The sequence below is a fragment of the Simochromis diagramma genome, unplaced genomic scaffold (genome assembly GCF_900408965.1).
Source record: "Simochromis diagramma unplaced genomic scaffold, fSimDia1.1 OVJJ01000707.1, whole genome shotgun sequence".
NCBI lineage: Eukaryota > Metazoa > Chordata > Actinopteri > Cichliformes > Cichlidae > Simochromis > Simochromis diagramma.
Window position 1 is genome coordinate 8,837 of NW_024387108.1, and position 17,203 is coordinate 26,039.

At 39.6% G+C, this 17,203-nt stretch overlaps 2 protein-coding genes across 4 annotated transcripts; both read left to right on the forward strand.

Annotated features, from left to right (window-relative positions):
• Window positions 1-361: 361 nt before the first annotated feature.
• Window positions 362-2,840, forward strand: LOC120743202 (GTPase IMAP family member 6-like). The gene is made up of 4 exons (XM_040046779.1): window positions 362-713; window positions 818-1,262; window positions 1,512-1,708; window positions 1,811-2,840. Exons 1-4 carry the CDS (start codon window positions 704-706, stop codon window positions 2,425-2,427), a joined length of 1,269 nt encoding a protein of 422 aa, XP_039902713.1. The 5' UTR covers window positions 362-703; the 3' UTR covers window positions 2,428-2,840.
• An 8,317-nt stretch (window positions 2,841-11,157) lies between these two features.
• On the forward strand, window positions 11,158-13,583 carry LOC120743203 (GTPase IMAP family member 7-like). Of its 3 annotated transcripts, none has more exons than XM_040046780.1 (5): window positions 11,167-11,251; window positions 11,622-11,794; window positions 11,954-12,015; window positions 12,137-12,187; window positions 12,295-13,582. In XM_040046780.1, exons 2-5 carry the CDS (start codon window positions 11,718-11,720, stop codon window positions 12,876-12,878), a joined length of 774 nt encoding a protein of 257 aa, XP_039902714.1. In that variant the 5' UTR covers window positions 11,167-11,251; window positions 11,622-11,717; the 3' UTR covers window positions 12,879-13,582. The 3 variants fall into 3 exon arrangements, with proteins under 3 accessions (XP_039902716.1, XP_039902714.1, XP_039902715.1); XM_040046781.1 differs by having other exon boundaries at window positions 11,199-11,251; window positions 11,695-11,794; window positions 12,295-13,583; XM_040046782.1 differs by lacking the exons at window positions 11,622-11,794; window positions 11,954-12,015 and having other exon boundaries at window positions 11,158-11,251; window positions 12,295-13,580.
• Window positions 13,584-17,203: the final 3,620 nt, after the last annotated feature.

A 17,203-nucleotide genomic window follows, 5' to 3' on the forward strand; every position in this document is an offset into this window, starting at 1 on the left:
TTACAGGAAAGGTGAGCCTAACATTCACACACACACAAACCCAATTGTAAGAGACGCAAGAGAAAGATAAAGGATAGCAAACCACAATGGAGATCAGGATATACCAAGGAACATAACATGCAACCTCAAATAAATAAAAAGAAGAATATTCTAGTATATACTAAAATATCTGGGATAGAATTTTTTTTTTTCATCAATTTTCACACAGGGAATGTGATGGAATGAAGACAGCAAAGCAAACTGAGTCTTTTCATGATCGTACTAGTGCATTTCATAACAGTACAATATCATGAAAAGGTTCTTTGTTCTGATAATTTCATGAACTTTCCTATATTCTTATTCACTTCAGTCTTTTACATTTTAAGTTTTATTCCCAAATTCTCTGCAGGGTTTGGATTCAGCTAGCATAAATAATCAGCAGGACATGAGACTTCAGCACATCACACAATTTATTTTTGCTCGTGACCTCTTCAGTTTGTCTGGTTTGGGTGTTAGTGGATGAAAATCAAATGTTTCTGACGAATTCTCCACCACAAAGATGACACAACTGAATGTTAAAAACGTTATATATAGCTTCACACATGACACACCTCCAGCATTTGCATAACAGGTTATTAAAACAGACAAAGATCGGCACAGCTTGCAGACGCCACACAGCTCGTCTTCTTCACTCTGCTAAACTGGACTGAAGGACTGAAGGACTATGTCTTCTAGTGGGTGAAAATGTTCTGTAAATAGAATTTTAGTTGTTTTGCTGAAATTAAAAGAACTGCATAGCAAATGAGAAAATTAACCACGTGACTTATTGTTTTCACAGAAAGGAAGATTGTAGTTGTTATCCTGGGAAGAGATGAAGTCTTGAAGAAAGCTCTAATAACCAACATCCTGGGAAAAGATTTATCCAAACTAGATAAAAGACAAGCTTTGAAAAAGATTGAGATCTATGTAAATGATATATATGAAGTCATGTTTACGCCAGACTTGTATGCAGAATTTAAGGACATACAAGACTTGTTGTGTATTAATCGATATCCTGACATGTGTCTGCTGGTGGTAGAACATGGCTTTTCACCAGACGATGTTCGGAAGCAGATAGAACATCTGAGCAATAAGACTGAAAAACCTGCAGAAGAGTTTACGGTTTTGCTTCCACTGAGTTATAAACCCACAGATTACTCGTTCATATCCTGCACCATGGAACAGGTTTTCAGTGAGCTCGACAGACTGGCTGAAGGCAGAAATCTGATGCTAACTAAAACAAAGTAAGGATGAAAAATAACATAATGCTTATGGTATTTTTTCATGTATTTGTGGGGGAAGGTTGCTATGCTACTAAAACACAGGTATTAAGGCTTAATTTGAACATTAGGTCCACAGGTAATCCTGTTGTGGTGAAGGCGTGTTCCCGGGCTCAGCTGCAGGGGAGGGTGGTGCAGTGCACTCAAGGGACAGTGTTGGTTGGAGGATCAGGTGGACATGATTGAACTAATGAGGTTTCACCCTTTTTATAGTGAGATCAAAGATCAGAGACGGGAGAGTGCGCAGACAGCTGGAAAGCCAGCGGATGTGTGTGCCGAACCAGGAAAACAGCCTATAAGTGAAAAATCAATCAAAACCATTAAACAACCACAGGAACAGAGTGTCGGGTCACGGCCCTTTGTACCTCTTCCACGTTTGTCAGCACCACGCACTGTGATGGCAATGCCAGGTAAACCACAATCTATACAGTGTCTTTCAGACTTGTTCAGACTGATATCAGTTGGAAGTTCATTATTCAAAACTATGTCGATGTTTCTGAAATTCATTACAGGAATACATACAACACAACACTTCCATACAGGAAAGCGTACCAGCAACAAAGTGAACCTTGTTCTCCTGGGAATGTCTGGGACTGGAAAGAGTGCGAGTGGAAACACCATCCTTGGAAAGCCAGTCTTCTTCTCTAGACCCAGTTCACAGCCCGTCACCAAAGATTGTGAGACAGCAGAAACAGAGATAAATGGCAAACATGTGCGTGTGATAGATACTCCAGACATGTTTGATGATGACATTGAAGAACCAGTTAAGAACAAATATCTAAAACGGTGCAAAGAGCTCTGTGAGTCACACCCTTGTGTGTATGTACTTGTGATGCATATAAGCAGATTTACAGATGGTGAGAGAAACATACTGAAAAAACTGGAAAAAGCTTTTGGGAGGAATGTTACAGAACAAACTATCATCCTGTTCACTAAATCAGATGATTTGCATCATGCTGGAAAAACGCTGACTGATTTTCTGCATAGTTGCCAACCTGATCTGAAGGAAATGATTCAACAGTTGGGCAACAGGTGTGTTCTCTTTGAGAATAACAGATCAGGTTCAGCTCAGGTGGAAAAGCTGCTGGACACAGTGATCATGGTGTTAGAAAAACAGCAGAAATTATAATGTCATGTGTCAGATCATGTCCAGTGTAAAGATATGAAAAATTATAAAAACTGGGTTTTCCTCTATATTTCCTCTATATGTATTATTCAAGGGTCTACCTGAAACTGTAAAGTGCCTTGAGGCACCTGATGCTGTGATTTGGAGCTGTATATATAAAACTGAGTTGAACTAAATTAAATTGAAAAAGGTTTGAGCATGACATTATTTGATGTATTAAACCAGTAGATCTTATAAATCTCATAAATCTTATAATTTTCATTTTTAGGCTTTATTTCACTTTTTTCCTACAAATCAGCAAATGAAGGAGTGATGGATTTAAAAATTATGTTGGGTTTTTTGTAATTGTTGTTTGTGAATCTTGGTCAGATTAATCAAGCTCATAAAGTTTAACAGCAACAAATTATCGCTGAATTCAATAAAAGTTATCAAGTGCATCTGGTGTCTCTTTGGATAAACAGATCATTGTTAGATCCTTAGTTGTTTTGTTTGGTCCACTGTAAAAACATCTCAGGTATTTATGTTATTATGTAGAAGTGATTGAGCTGCAGGTTTTCCAAGAAACCAACTTCCGAAAAGACTCCTGTGATGTCCCATAAATACATAAATATCCATATGTTGGACTTTAAAATGTAATGTGGTGAAAACCTGTTAAAAGTTTAAATTTAAAGAATGTGTATAGAATGGGTACCTTATATTAGACAATGAAAATATAAAATTAACTTAATTTCCCAATGTAAGTACTGCATATTTCACAAACAAATAAGTAATTAAGTAATTATTAATAACAATCTATTCCAGCGTGAGAAAATGCACCCAAACACATTTTAAAATCATTCTAAATATGATTTATACTCCAACGGCCTTATTCAATGAATCCTTTGATGGCATGAACCCTCAGTTATATCTTTTAGTCGTTTTATTTCTCATCCATTTATTTATCTGTTAATTTATTTAATTATTTTATTTTATTTCATTTTATGTTGTTGTGTTATATTTTTCTGGAACCAAAACTGTATCCAGGTGCAGTTTCAACAAGCATCACTATTATTGTCGATGTGTCGCCATCTATTGGACATATCATGAATAAGCCAGGATAAAGAACTTTAGTTGTTGCAGCACTATTTTTTTTTAAATTATCATTATTATTTTTTTGCCTGTCCTGTTTGGTTCTTTAGTCATCAGAATTGTTCTCTGAATGCCAATAAAGATATCCAACAAATTTACTTACCAAGTGGATCATCAAGTTGATCCATTTGATCAACGTTTATTTTATTTTATTTTATTTTATTTTATTTTATTTTCAGTTGTTACGAAACGCAAGGATGAAAGGCCCAAAAGCATAGAAACACCTGCGTTTTCAAAAATACCCGTGTAGGTGCGGACGTAGCGTAAAAGAGTTAGTACTGCATTTTATTACTACCTGTAATTTATTGCAGATTACTTGTATTTGATTAATTGTTTACTAAATGTTTGAGGTGTGGAATAAACTGCAATGGATATTGCAAACAGAATATGGGTGTGAGTTCCCAAAAACGTTTGGGAACCACTGTGCTAGATGGTGTGGGGAGCCATAGCCCCTATGGCTCCCCACACCATATTCTTAGACTTCTCCCCACACCCCAGGGCATGAAGCAGGCATGGAGGAGATCCAGGCTCCAGACATCCAGAGGCCCCAGAGTGCGAGAACCCAGGGAGGACCATCAGAGGGGCAGACATGCCACCCTCCTGGGAAGAGCTATGGAGAGCCCCAGATGAGGGGTCACTCAGCAGCCACGGAGCAGAGGCCAGAAGTGGCTGCAGTGACATGCCCACAGGCTCTGCCGGCAGCCAGCTGCACGAGGCCTGAGGGCCGGTACCTACCTGAGCGTCCAGCCCCGGACACTAATAGCCACCAATGCACCGAGGCCTGAGGGCATCAGCCACGAGCAGGGGTTGCGGTGAAGGGAGATAAGCCTCCATACTTTGGAGGGCCTGAGATGTTTCCAGAGAGGTGGAGTCTAAGACCCGACCTGACATATAGACACAGACGAACATGAACACACAAACACAAACGTGCATTCCCACCCTCATGCACACATATACAGATAATCAGCACTCACCCGTAAAGACAGACACAAATGGAAATTGTACACACAATCATACTCTCCAAACATACTCAAGATAATACCCCAGGTCCAGGTACCCTCGCCCACAGAGGGGGAAACTGCACCTGGACCCAGGAGATGTTACCCTTTCCAAGCAGACTGCCGGTGCCCGGCAGCAACAGGGAGACCCCGCATTTCAGACCCCAATCGGACGGCCAGCCCCTTCACCCAGATGGCTAACAGAGAACAGGGGTGTGTGAAAACTCCATACCTCCCTCCTCCCGCTCATGTGTAGTGTTGCTAGGGTTGTTCTAAAGTGCATTTAAAACACAGAAGGTGCTTCCTGGCAGAGAGCAGCAGGTGTTAGCACAGCCCGTCCCGAGAACCCTCAATGTCTACATGCATTTAAAATTGAGAGGTGGGCACCGGCGCCAGAGGTGAGGTTGAATACACAGACCGACCTCTGGACGCCGTACTACGTGCCCATCCCGAAGGCACTATATGTATGTGTTATGAGAGTATGAGTAATGTGGATTTCTAAATTGTGGAATACAAATTAGACACAGGTGGCCAGAAGGGGACAGGGTGGGATGCTTCCCCTGCACCCTAGTGACACACCTGCACCCCAAGGCCCTGCATGTCTGGGCGAGTTTGGTGGAGCGGGAAGAGGGAGGCAGTTGGGATGGCTGAGCCCCCATGGATCCACTCGCAGCACTATTCAATTCAATTCATTGTACAGTGCAAAATCACAACAACAGTCACTTTAAGATGCACTATATTGTAGGTCGACCATACAATAATACGTACAGAGAAAAACCCAACAACATATGACCAAGCGCTGTGGCGGCAGTGGGAAAAGAGCTGAATTTTTCTCAGTGTCGAACTCTGTCACTGTCTTTAACTTTCAGGTACACACAGAAAGGTACAGTTGCTTTATGTCAATTTCGTGGAATGGAAATGAATTATGAGTTGTACAAAAATGCCAGTGTGCCATCATCTACTGAACATTCAATGGATAATCTCTTAAACATCAATCTAATATTCAGCTTAATAATTTTATTCTTAGACTTCTCGATATACAGATTAGAAAAGGTGTTGCATTTGGGTAATTGAATAAACTGTGCTGAATGATGCAATTTACTTAATCAAAAAGGACATTTTTAAGCCTGATCTAAAAAGTAGATTGTGTGTCTTGGAACCCAAACTGGAAACTGGTTGCATATAAGAAGGGCCTGAAAGCTGAATGCTCCGCCTTCCAATTTCAATCGATTGCATGGTGGCAGAAAATGTTGGCTTATACTATAGAGACACAATGTATGAAGATGTTGCCTCCCTAAGACAATGACCAGAGGGGTAACTGGTTTCCTGTTCAACAACTTGTGGTGCTGCAAGAATAGAAAAAGGGACACACGTTGAGCTGAAGTCAGTTTCACAAAAGTAAAACTTTGTCAGAAAAAAGAATTGCCCTTATAGCAGTCTTATTGCACATGTGTGGATGTGTTAGATCAGTTGAAGTCTTTGTTGTGGAGTCTGACAGCAGTGGGTAGGAAAGACCTGCGAAATCTCTCCGTCCCACACCGTGGGTGCCGCAGCCACTCAAGGAGCTGCTCAGTGCTGTCAGTGTCCTGCATGGGGTGGGAGATGTTGTCCAACAGGGATCACAGCTTAGCCACCATTCTCCTGTCACTCACCACCTCCACTGGGTCCAGAGGGCATCCTAGAACAGAACTGGCCCTTCGGATAAGTCTGTTCAGTCTCTTCCTGTCCCCAGCAGAGATGCTGCCGCCCCAGCAGACCACACCGTAAAAGCTGGCTGAGGCCACCACAGAGTCATAGAAGGTCTTCAGGAGTGGACCCTCCACTCCAAAAGACCTGAGTCTCTGCAGCAGGTACAGCCTGCTCTGCCCTCTCCTGTCGAGGGCGTCTGAATTATGAGTCCAGTCCAGTTTGTTGTTCAGATGAACACCAAGGTACCTGTAGCTGTCCACCGCCTCAATGTCCATACCTTGGATGTTCAGTGGTTGCAGTGGGGGATGTTTGTGCCTTTGGAAGTCTACCACCAGCTCCTTGATTTTACTAGTGTTGATCTGGAGGTAGTTCAGCTGGCACCAGTCCACAAAGTCTTGGGTCAGTCCTCTGTACTAGTTGTCGTCCCCATCAGTGATGAGGCCGACTATTGCAGAGTCATCAGAGAACTTCTGCAGGAAGCACTGGGTGGAGTTGTGGGAGAAGTCTGCAGTGTAGATGATGAAGAGGAACGGAGCCAGGACCGTTCCCTGTGGGGCCCCCGTACTGCAGACGACCCTCTCCGACACACAGCCCTGAGTCCTCACATACTGTGGTCGGTCAGTGAGGTGGTCCAAAATCCAGGTAGTGAGGTGATGGTCCACTCCTGAGTTCTCCAGCTTGTCCTTCAGGACCGTGGGAAGAATAGTGTTAAAGGCACTGGAGAAATCAAAGAACATGATTCTCACAGTTACAATAGGAGGAAAGGGGGCAGAGAGTGCTATTGACGTGATTATTGACAAAGTTGCCAAAAATGACAACTTCAGGTTTGTTTTCATTTAGCTTTGGAAACTTTAACGACATCCACTGTTTGATGTCATCAAGGCAGCGTAATAAGAGCTGGGGACGGTCTGACCCTGATTTTAAAGGCAGATAAATCTGCAAATCATCAGCAAACCAGTGGAATGAAATGTAACGTGAAAAGATGGAACGCAATGGCAACAAATAGAGTGCGAACAGGGCAGGACCCAAAATAGAACCTGGAGGTACACCGTATTTAAGAGGTGCAATTTTAGAGGTATGGGAGCCCATATTAACTTAAAAAGACCTTATTGACAAGTAGGACCAAAACCACTGGAGGGTAGATCCTTTTAGGCAGAACAGTTGAGTTGAGGTTGGGTTTTGTTAGAAGAGGCTGAACTATTGTTTGTTTAAAGCATGATGGGACGCAGCCTGTAGCAAGGGACATATTAATTAATCTCAGGATAAAAGGCCCAACAGTATTAAAAGTGTTTTTAAGCAAGCTTGGGGGGAGACAATCAGAGGGGCAGTGTGATGATGTTAGGTTACAAACTACCACAGTCGAGTCATTAAGGGAGACAGGATTAAACTGCTCCAAGACAGCTGAGCACATAACAGAAAGACTAGGATCTGAGGCAGCAGTCAACGAGACAAGGGCCCTAATGGACAGAACCTTAATGTTAAAAAATGCAAAAAAATCATCACAAATACTTGGTGAAGAAATGACTCCGGCACTATCACGGACATTAAAAACTGAGGCCTGTGACTGTTTGCTGACACTGCCCTCTGGTGTCCCAGACCTGGTTTGCCAGAGGTGGCCCACACATGGGCCAGCACAAGGCCAGTTGCATGCACCCTGTGGTCCTGTGCTGGCCCATGTGTGCCACCTCTGGCAAACCAGGCCTGGGCCACCAGAGGGCAGTCATTCTTTGTGGTATGTGGGCCATTTGTAAGTGGTGTGCAGCCACGGGCCAGTTGTAGACACACTGCTGGCCCAGAACAATGTGTACCGTAATCAAGCCATGTAATAACACCATGTGCCAGAACATAATAGTGCAACATGACGAAAACTCTGTTCAAACAGTGAATGGACTGATTTGTATATAGTGCTTTTCTTCTCTCCCGGATTACTCAAAGTGCTCTATACAATATGCCACATTCACCCAGTCACACATTTTCTTTTAACTGAGTGCTTCCTAACTACATTCACACACTTGACATGCAGACTGGAGGAGCGATAGATCAAACCACTAACCTTTTGATCAGCAGGTGACCTGCTCTACCTGCTGAGCTACAGCCACCCAGTGGCAAGGATGAGTAAACCGTTACTAGGTTTTGGATTAAGTGTACACTCACAAACCTTTGAAACCTGCATTTGAAACATTGGCTACCATAGCAGTATAGTATTGCAACATGGCATTTGTGTCTTCTAACTAAAATGGGAAAATAAGTGCCAACATTGCCAGACCTAGCCCTCAAAATAAAATAGGCATTATGCTTGAATCATTTAGTTGCATGTGCTCAGGACAGCAGCACATAAGGGCATTAGTAAACAATAACATTACAGGTCACAGATGGATTTTTCCATTTCAGTGCAGGAACCCAATAATGAAAGAGAATCTTTGGGATGCGAACATGTCATTAATGTATACAAACACACACGTGCCTTGTGTTTATGCAAAATATTTCTCCTCAAACTGTGTTTTATTTGTCCCTGCATTATGAATAAAATTAAGTAAATATAATTCAATGAAATATAATATGTCCTGATATTTCTAATAAAGAAAAAGAAGAAACTGAGATTTTGGTTCCATCCGAAGAGACAGCAGCAGGCAGAATTTCATGGTGGGATCTTGAAGTTGAAGCTGAATGAGGCTGGTTTTTTAAATGTATTTACAGCCCAATGCAAAGCCACATACTGTAGCTGTTGCAGCAGCATGGTTTTGTCAGAGAAGAGTCCAAGTTCTGAAATGAACTGCCAGCCGTCCAGATCTTTCACCTATAGAGAACATTTGAAGCATTATTAAATGAAAAATACATCAAAGACGACCACAAACTCTTGTGCAGATGGAAACCTATAACAGGCAAGAATGGGATTGAATACAAACACCAAAACTCCAGAAAATCATAACCTCACACCTGCCCAGATGTCTTCAAACAGTTTCCAAAAGAAGAACAGATGCTACGCCATGGTAAACATGTCCCTGTCCCAACTATTTTGAGACCAGTAACAGGCATAAAATTTGAAGTGAGCTCATTATGGACAGTTTAAACATTTTTCATGTCATTTATGTTCTGTTGTGAACAACATTTTGGCTCATGTGATTTAAAAGTCTTTTAGTTTTTATTTTGAACATTCTTGGAATTCGCGATGTACTTTTAAATCTTAGTTTTATCTGTTCTGATGGTGAAGTGTTATTTTGTTTCCTTTTGTTATATCTAACTAATATTATTATTATTATTATTATCATTATTATTATTATTATTAGTCTTTGATTAATTATATTGTCTACTAAGATTATTATTATTTAGTATTATCATTAGTATGTATTATTGGTAGTATTATTTATTATGATGATTATTATTATTATTATTATTATTAGTATCAAATAATAGTATTATATCTATTATTATTTTATCTAACTAATATTAGGTATTATTATTAGTTTAGGATATATAGTATTATTATTATTATCTAACTAATATTAGTATTATTATTATTATTATCAAACTAATATTATTAATATTATTATTATTATTATCTAACTAATATTATTATTATTATTATTATCAAACTAATATTATTAATAGTATTATTAGTATTGCTAACTATATTATGTTGTATTATTATTTATCAAACGAATATTATGATATATGATTATATTATCTAAACTAATATTAGTATTATTATATTATTATTATCTAACTAGTATTATGATGATATTATTATTATTAGGATTATTATTATCATTATTATTATTATTATTGTCTAACTAATATTATTTCAAAGTATAAAAAGCAAATTGACTCATTTTAAGTTTCAGGAGAATTATATCTTATTATTATTTCTGTCATTTTAATCTCTCACAAAAAATGAATCATATGAATTTGAGTTGATTGATATTGATCTTCATATTGATATATTTATATTAATACTTTCCATTCTGTTCTGCATGTTGCCTTCACTTCTCTAAAAATGGCATCTGTGTAGTGTGTGCCCCCGTTTGCTGCAAGCATGTTGTCCATCTCTTAACAAGCTCCTCCACTTGGTGGAGCTAAATCAATCTTTTCACAGATGTGGAACCTGTTGCCAGCGCTCTGAATGAATGTTGAAGCCCTGACTCAGTTTCACTGGCGTACAGCTGTATGGTCAGGTCTCCAAGCTCACCACCACAAGTGAACAGAAACAATCATCTGCTTATTTGCTTCTGGGCCAAACAGCTCTTTCATAGTTTTTGTCTTCTCTGGTGATTTGACCGACTTGGATGACAGACAGGAACACCTGAGGACCTGGACAGGAGACTTAAATGCATATAACAATTTATTTGTTGATCAAATACTTGATTTTCCAGTATCCAGAGTCCCTGGTGTCTTCCACACTTAGTAAACTGTGTCACAGTTTTGTTTTTGTTTTTACAATATCTCAGTCACTGATAATGAAGAGGGACAAGATCTACATTTTTTCCCAGGAAGGTGTTTCCACAGCACTCTTGCCCACACCAGTTTTTCCAGTTGTCGCAATTCACAAATCAGGACCTGAATCACAATTCACAACTTCAGTGTAATCTGTGCATGTAAACCTCAATGAATCTGAAAGTATTTCACCATTTTTCATACATGAGATAATTAGACATCTTGCAGAAAGAGAGGATTAAAAATCATTCTTACCTGAGTGAACTGTAGCATTTTTGTATTTATCTTGACTGCTGTCACCGAACAGATGAGAGAGATAAATGTTAAAGCTGTTAACTGCATTGGTTATTTATAGATACACCTCTGACATGCCTGCATTGGTTATTTATAGATACACCTCTGACATGCCTGCATTGGTTATTTATAGATACACCTCTGACATGCCTGCATTGGTTATTTATAGATACACCTCTGACATGCCTGCATTGGTTGGATAACGCCCCCACATAATAGAAACACAGTGCAGCTCAGCTTCAGACACCACACAGAGCTTTGCTGCTTGTCTAAGGGAATGTCTCACGGTAAGTTCACTTGTAGACTTTTCTTTTATTTGCATTAGTTAAAAAACATTGTTAATGAATAAAATTTAGATATAAGGAAAGATGTTTAATGATTACCTAAACATGAGATACAGTATTACAGACAAATGATTTCATGGTTGTCTAATGAGCTTGGAAAGACGTTTTTCTTTCCAGTCTCCTTAGACGTATAACCTTCTCAGACGAGTTCATGTTTGTTTTCACAGACAACATACATGATTTTTACTGCACAACACTAGGGGAATACTTATCATAGTAACTTTACAGTTTACACTGCTAAAGTGTTTGACAAAGCCTTGAAAACTGATATAGCATCTTGTGTAAAGAGTTATCTGTTTTTTTTACCCAAAAGAAAACTTATGAAATATAAATAAATGAAGGTGAAGAGTTCAGAATTCTGCTGCCACTGACATACGAACCTACAGATTACTCCTCCTAATCCTGCACCATGAGCTGCCTGCCCTTCAAACTGGAAAAAAGTGCTAAACAGACAAAATCCAGACCATCAGAGGCAACTAGCAAGAGGTAAAGGTGAAGGTGGAGAGTAGAGAGTGGCTGATTTATAATTACAGTTAACTTCATGTAAATCTGCTTTCAACAGAAGATGCTATTAAATAATTAATTGTTATGAAACAGCAAACAGTTTACTGCTAAGTTAATATGTTCACTGTTACAAAACTTCAGATTTGGCCATAAATCACAAACCACAGCTAGGCTACACACTCACACTGACACAGCAACGAGAGGTAAACCACAATCTCACTCAGCACTTTCCCTTAAAAATGATTTGTGCGGTGGCTTATTTGAACAAACCACTATGCTTCATAGAAACTGATACAAAAACTCTCATTTGTCTATTTTATTCAGGTGGCAAACATAAAGAAAAGCCCTACAGTGACCCTAAGAAGAGTTCAAAAAGTATGAACTGTGCTTATAATGTGCCTAAAATTAAAGAAAGTAAGTGTTTGTTTTAATGTAACTTTCATCTGTTTCTCTTAAATTATCATTATCGTAAATCAATTCAGGAAGACATGCTGGCACCACAGTGAACCTTGTTCTTCTGGGAATGTCTGGGACTGGAAAGAGTGCCAGTGGGAACACCATCCTTGGACAGAAACACTTTGTTTCTAGACCCAGTTCAACGGCCGTCACCACAAATTGCCAGAATGTACAAACTGAGATCAGTGGTGTAGACGTAAATGTGATTGATACTCCTGACATCTTTGATGATGACATGAAATCATCAGTTAGGGACAAACATGTGCAAAGGTGCAAACAGCTCTATGAGTCAGGACCCTGTGTGTTTGTACTTGTGATGCATGTGAGCAGATTTACAGATGGTGAGAGAGACATACTGGAAAAGTTAGAAAAAGCTTTTGGGAGGGAAGTTAGAGGACGAACAATCATCCTGTTCACCCGAGGAGACGACCTACAACAGGCAGGGCTGGGGTTGGAGGATTTTTTACATACCTGTCAACCTGATCTGAAGAAAATACTTGAAAAGTGTGGCAACAGGTGTGTTCTCTTTGAGAACCACAGATCAGATTCAGCTCAAGTGGAAAAGCTAATGGATAACGTGATCAGGGTGACAGAAGAAAAGCAAAAATGATGACTTCATTTATCAGATCAGAGCACTAAAATACGTGCCATTTCCTGTCTCAAGTAATAAATATGTTAGAGCATTAGTCTGTTTCTTAAAGTGCTGTATATTGGATTTATAAATAGCTTTATGTGTCTTATTTTACAATGTTCCAAAGTAGCCTACATCCAACCAAGATGCCACGTAGCCTGTTTCCTGCTTCATGTCTTCCTTATGTTTTCTAGTCTCATTGTTTCCACAGTGTTTCATTGTATTTTTATGGATTTTGGTTTTCCTTCAATAAAAGATCCCTGTCTGTCTGCATTAGGGTTCTGATTCCACAGTCTAACCTGACAAATGGGATTTTATTTATTTATAATAGTCACACCAGTTTTAAGATGACACATCATAAACGCATATTCGTCTTCCTTTGATGATTGTAGCGTATGTGTCTGTTCACCAACTCCTGTGAGATGCCTTGATCAGATACACTATGATACCAGAATTATCAACAAGCACCGAGAATCCAGTCTGACAAATGAATATTTTAAGATTGTTAACAATATTCTGAATTTCAGTTTCAAGTTAGCTTGAAAATTCAATGATACTTTATGCAGTTCTACCTCTGCTGCTGAGTGGAAATGTAGGTACTAGAACACAGGATACACACCAAGAATACTTCTTCAGACTAACAAATTAATAAAGTTTGATGTGCTTCAAAACTGGAGTTATTCTGTGCGTCGCCAGGTAATGGTAAATGGTAAATGGCCTGTATTTGTATAGCGCTTTACTAGTCCCTAAGGACCCCAAAGCGCTTTACACAACCAGTCATCCACACATTCACACACTGGTGTGCCAGGTGTTTCAACAGACCTCCTTTGACAGTATCAGCTTAAAGCACTTGTTGCTGCTGAGTTTGCATCTTTTGCTGTGAAGTACAGCCAGACTTTGACCGCTCCTCCTTGGGCATTTTTAATCTGTAGCTCTGCTCTAAAAGAACGTACGTACCTGGACCCGCCTACTACACTTGCAAAGGTAAAATGATTGGCTAGAATCCAAAGTGTATGACATCTCAGGGGAAAAAAAGCACCGAAATTGTTGTGGTCCTGAGTTGGTGACCCAGTGTTTTTGGTTTTTGTACTTTCACTTTTGATTTCATCATGGTTTGTGACTGTTTGTGTTTTGGGTTTTCTGTCCTAGTGTTTGTAGCGCCCTAGTTTCGTGGTACTTCCTGAGTTCTGATTTTTAGGTTTTGTTATTTGACCTCCCAGTGTTTACTCTGTGCTCCCTCTGTTTTGTGTCACCCCCACCCGTGTATCCCTCTAGTGTAGCTAGGTCTCTGTGTAAAGCCCACGTCTCTGTGTCTGTGTCTTCGCATGTGTTTTGAGTTTCCTCTTTTATTGTGAAAGTCTGTCTTATGCCAGTGTGTTCCGTTTGCGTTTCCCCTGTCTCGTCTTGTTGATCACAATCAGCTGTGCCTCCCTCCTGTGTGTAGCTGCCTCGTTTCCTTCTGTGTATTTATAGCCTGTGTTCACTCATGTTAGTGTTTCTCCTAGAGGCTTCCTTTCAGGTCCATTTTGTTAGTCTCTTCCAGTCTAGGTCACCTTTAGGTTTTGTTTCTGTTTGCTGCATTTCAGTCACCAGTGTGTTAATAAAAGCTCGCTCACATCCAAGCCAGTGCCTGCGTCTGGATTCTGTCTCACACTCACCACACGTCTGCCCCCGCAGCCGTGACAGAAATAAAGCACCGAAATGTGCGCTGCTTTTCGGTCTGGTTACTACCGTTTATGTCAGAACTGGTGCCATCATGGCACCGGACACCGGTACCCATCCCTAACTGTAACCACTGTTGCTACCATGATATTACTTGGATATTTACTGATTTTTACTTTGGTAATTGAGTATAACCTTTTCCTACTTTAGAAGGCCTCATGTAAACTCTGCACATATATTTTTGAATTCAGCTGAACAAACCTACAATGAGCAGTGAATATTGGAGAGGCACATGTCAGCTGCTCACAGCCTAATCCTTGGGCTGCCTTTTTTTCCTTTACAATCCAATTATGTCACGTCTCTCATACCTGACATTGTCATTTCAAATTTCAAAATGAAGATCTCTATGTCTATGTTATTATTATTTACTGATCAAACTGCACAGCTTCACATTTTTCTCATGTCACATCATTATGAAAAAATGTGAAAGATGATGCTTCATCATCTTCCTAAATAAATCATAACCTGACACAGGATTTACCTTCTCTCTTTCTCCCATGCCTTTTCAAACTTTGATTTGTTATCTACCAAAATGTGGTGTGTCATAGTTGATTAGGCTTGTTCCCTTTTGAATAGCCTTCGTCTTTTAACCTTTATTTCACTTTCTATTTCTCTATCAGTGCATCCAAACTGAAGGTAGCCATGCGACCGCAACTATGGACAACGTTAGAAACAGGAATATTTCAGGAATTCAATGGCCTGACGTCAGTAAAACATTTAGACAAGTTAGACTGGATGTTGGTTTTGTTTGTTATTATCACATTTGTTGTTCTTCTGAACACACATATCGATTTTTGTTGTGACTGAAAGGAATCCATTTCATCGGCATTATCTACATTTTCTGTCATGGAAGACAGAAGCCACTCAAATCTCTACTGAACATCACTGATTCAAATCGTGGAATTCTGTGTGTACTCACAAATGTTTGTCTCCTTGTGTTCTACAGTATACATAATAATTCATCTCATTTGATCATATACACATTATCTTATACACACACACATAAGTTAACGGATAAATGTGAGTAACTTGGAGGTTATACACAGATGGGACAAGATGGGACAACATGACCTGGGAAAAGTCAAAAAGTTGAGCTGGCAATAACATTCGAAGTATAAACACCATCATCATTACATACATTACTCTTTGATTGGCTTTATATGACTGCAGGATCTTTAGCTTTCAAAATAAAGCATCTTGAGGCAACTGCTGTTGTGATTTGGCACGGTATAAAGAAATAAAATAAATACATAAATACGTCCATTTTGTGTCAAGTAGATCCCAAAGAGAAGTTCTTTCTTTGAAAAGTCTATTTTTAACAAGTTGAATGAAATCATGAATCTTAGGGATATTTCTTGCTAAACTTTGTTACGTTGAGGCACCTTATTTTTCTTTACAATGCATATCATTCAAGTCTTTCCAGCTTGACATGGTTGTTTTACAATTCAAAATTAATCTAAACTGATATCATTTCTTGACTGCCACTGGCCTCACCAGATTGAGTTACCCCAAAAGGTTGATTCTGTTCATCTGTGTGTTTTCAGTGGCAGAAACGTTTCGTCACTCATCCAAGTGACTTCTGTTAGACTCGTTACATTTGCAGGTGATTTACTGAAACATCAACGCACAGAAAAGATTCAACACATCATCTGCTAAGATGAAACTGTTTGACTTCTACGAGTCACATAAGATGAGGACATAGAAAAGCAAAGCTTCATGTTTAATATGTATACAAAGGATCATTAACTTATGAAAAAGTGTGAAAGATGACACTTCATGATTGCTTGCTCTCTTTCAGATAGTCGTCTTCTTTTAATCTTTATTTCAGTTTCTACTTCTCTGTACATCCAAACTGAAGGTAGCCATGTGACAGTTACTATGGGCAACATTAGAAACAGGAATATTTCAGGAATTCAAAAGCATGACTTCAGTAAAAACATTTAGATAAGTTAGACTGCATTTTGGTTTCCATTTGTTATCAGATTGTTTTTTTCTTCTGAACGCACATATGGATTTTTGGTGACGGAAAGGAATCCATTTCATTGGCATTATCTTATCTTTTCTGTCAGTGGAAGACAATGCACATGAAAGCCAGTGGCCTTGGAGTTACTCAAATCTTTACTGAACATCACTGTTTCAAATCTTGGAATTTTCTGTGCCCTTACAAATGTTTGTGTTCTTCTGTTCTATGGCATCCATAACATCCATCCTCTTCAGGGGCACCGGGGGCTGGAGCCTATCCCAGTTGTCTTAGAGTGAGAGGCAGGGTACACCTTGGACAGGTCGCTAGCCTACTAGCAGAGGCAGTATATTAAGAACAGGAAACAGATGCAGACAGAAAAAGCGGAACTAGGCAGAGGGTAGCACACGTAATCACTCCACCAGCAACACAAACATACACATATCAAGTAAGGGCAGAGTGTAGCGCAGAAGTTGTTTTGATCTAAACTGTGTATGACGTGAGTACCAAAATAACACGGGAGGGACCTGACTATCATACAGGTCATAGGCTTCTGATGCTTCAGATCTGCAAGTGACTTAGCGCTGTGCACATCTCTCTTCCGGAAGATGATTGAATAAAA

What these genes read in the sequence shown, in the direction of transcription:
- LOC120743203 (XM_040046780.1), top strand. Translation starts at nt 11,718, where the DNA reads ATGAGCTGCCTGCCCTTCAAACTGGAAAAAAGTGCTAAACAGACAAAA. An exon ending in TCAGAGGCAACTAGCAAGAG is followed by an intron (nt 11,795 to 11,953) that starts GTAAAGGTGAAG and finishes ACAAAACTTCAG; the next exon opens with ATTTGGCCATAAATCACAAA. An exon ending in CCCTAAGAAGAGTTCAAAAA is followed by an intron (nt 12,188 to 12,294) that starts GTATGAACTGTG and finishes AAATCAATTCAG; the next exon opens with GAAGACATGCTGGCACCACA.
- LOC120743202 (XM_040046779.1), top strand. An exon ending in CTGATGCTAACTAAAACAAA is followed by an intron (nt 1,263 to 1,511) that starts GTAAGGATGAAA and finishes CCCTTTTTATAG; the next exon opens with TGAGATCAAAGATCAGAGAC. An exon ending in CACTGTGATGGCAATGCCAG is followed by an intron (nt 1,709 to 1,810) that starts GTAAACCACAAT and finishes AATTCATTACAG; the next exon opens with GAATACATACAACACAACAC.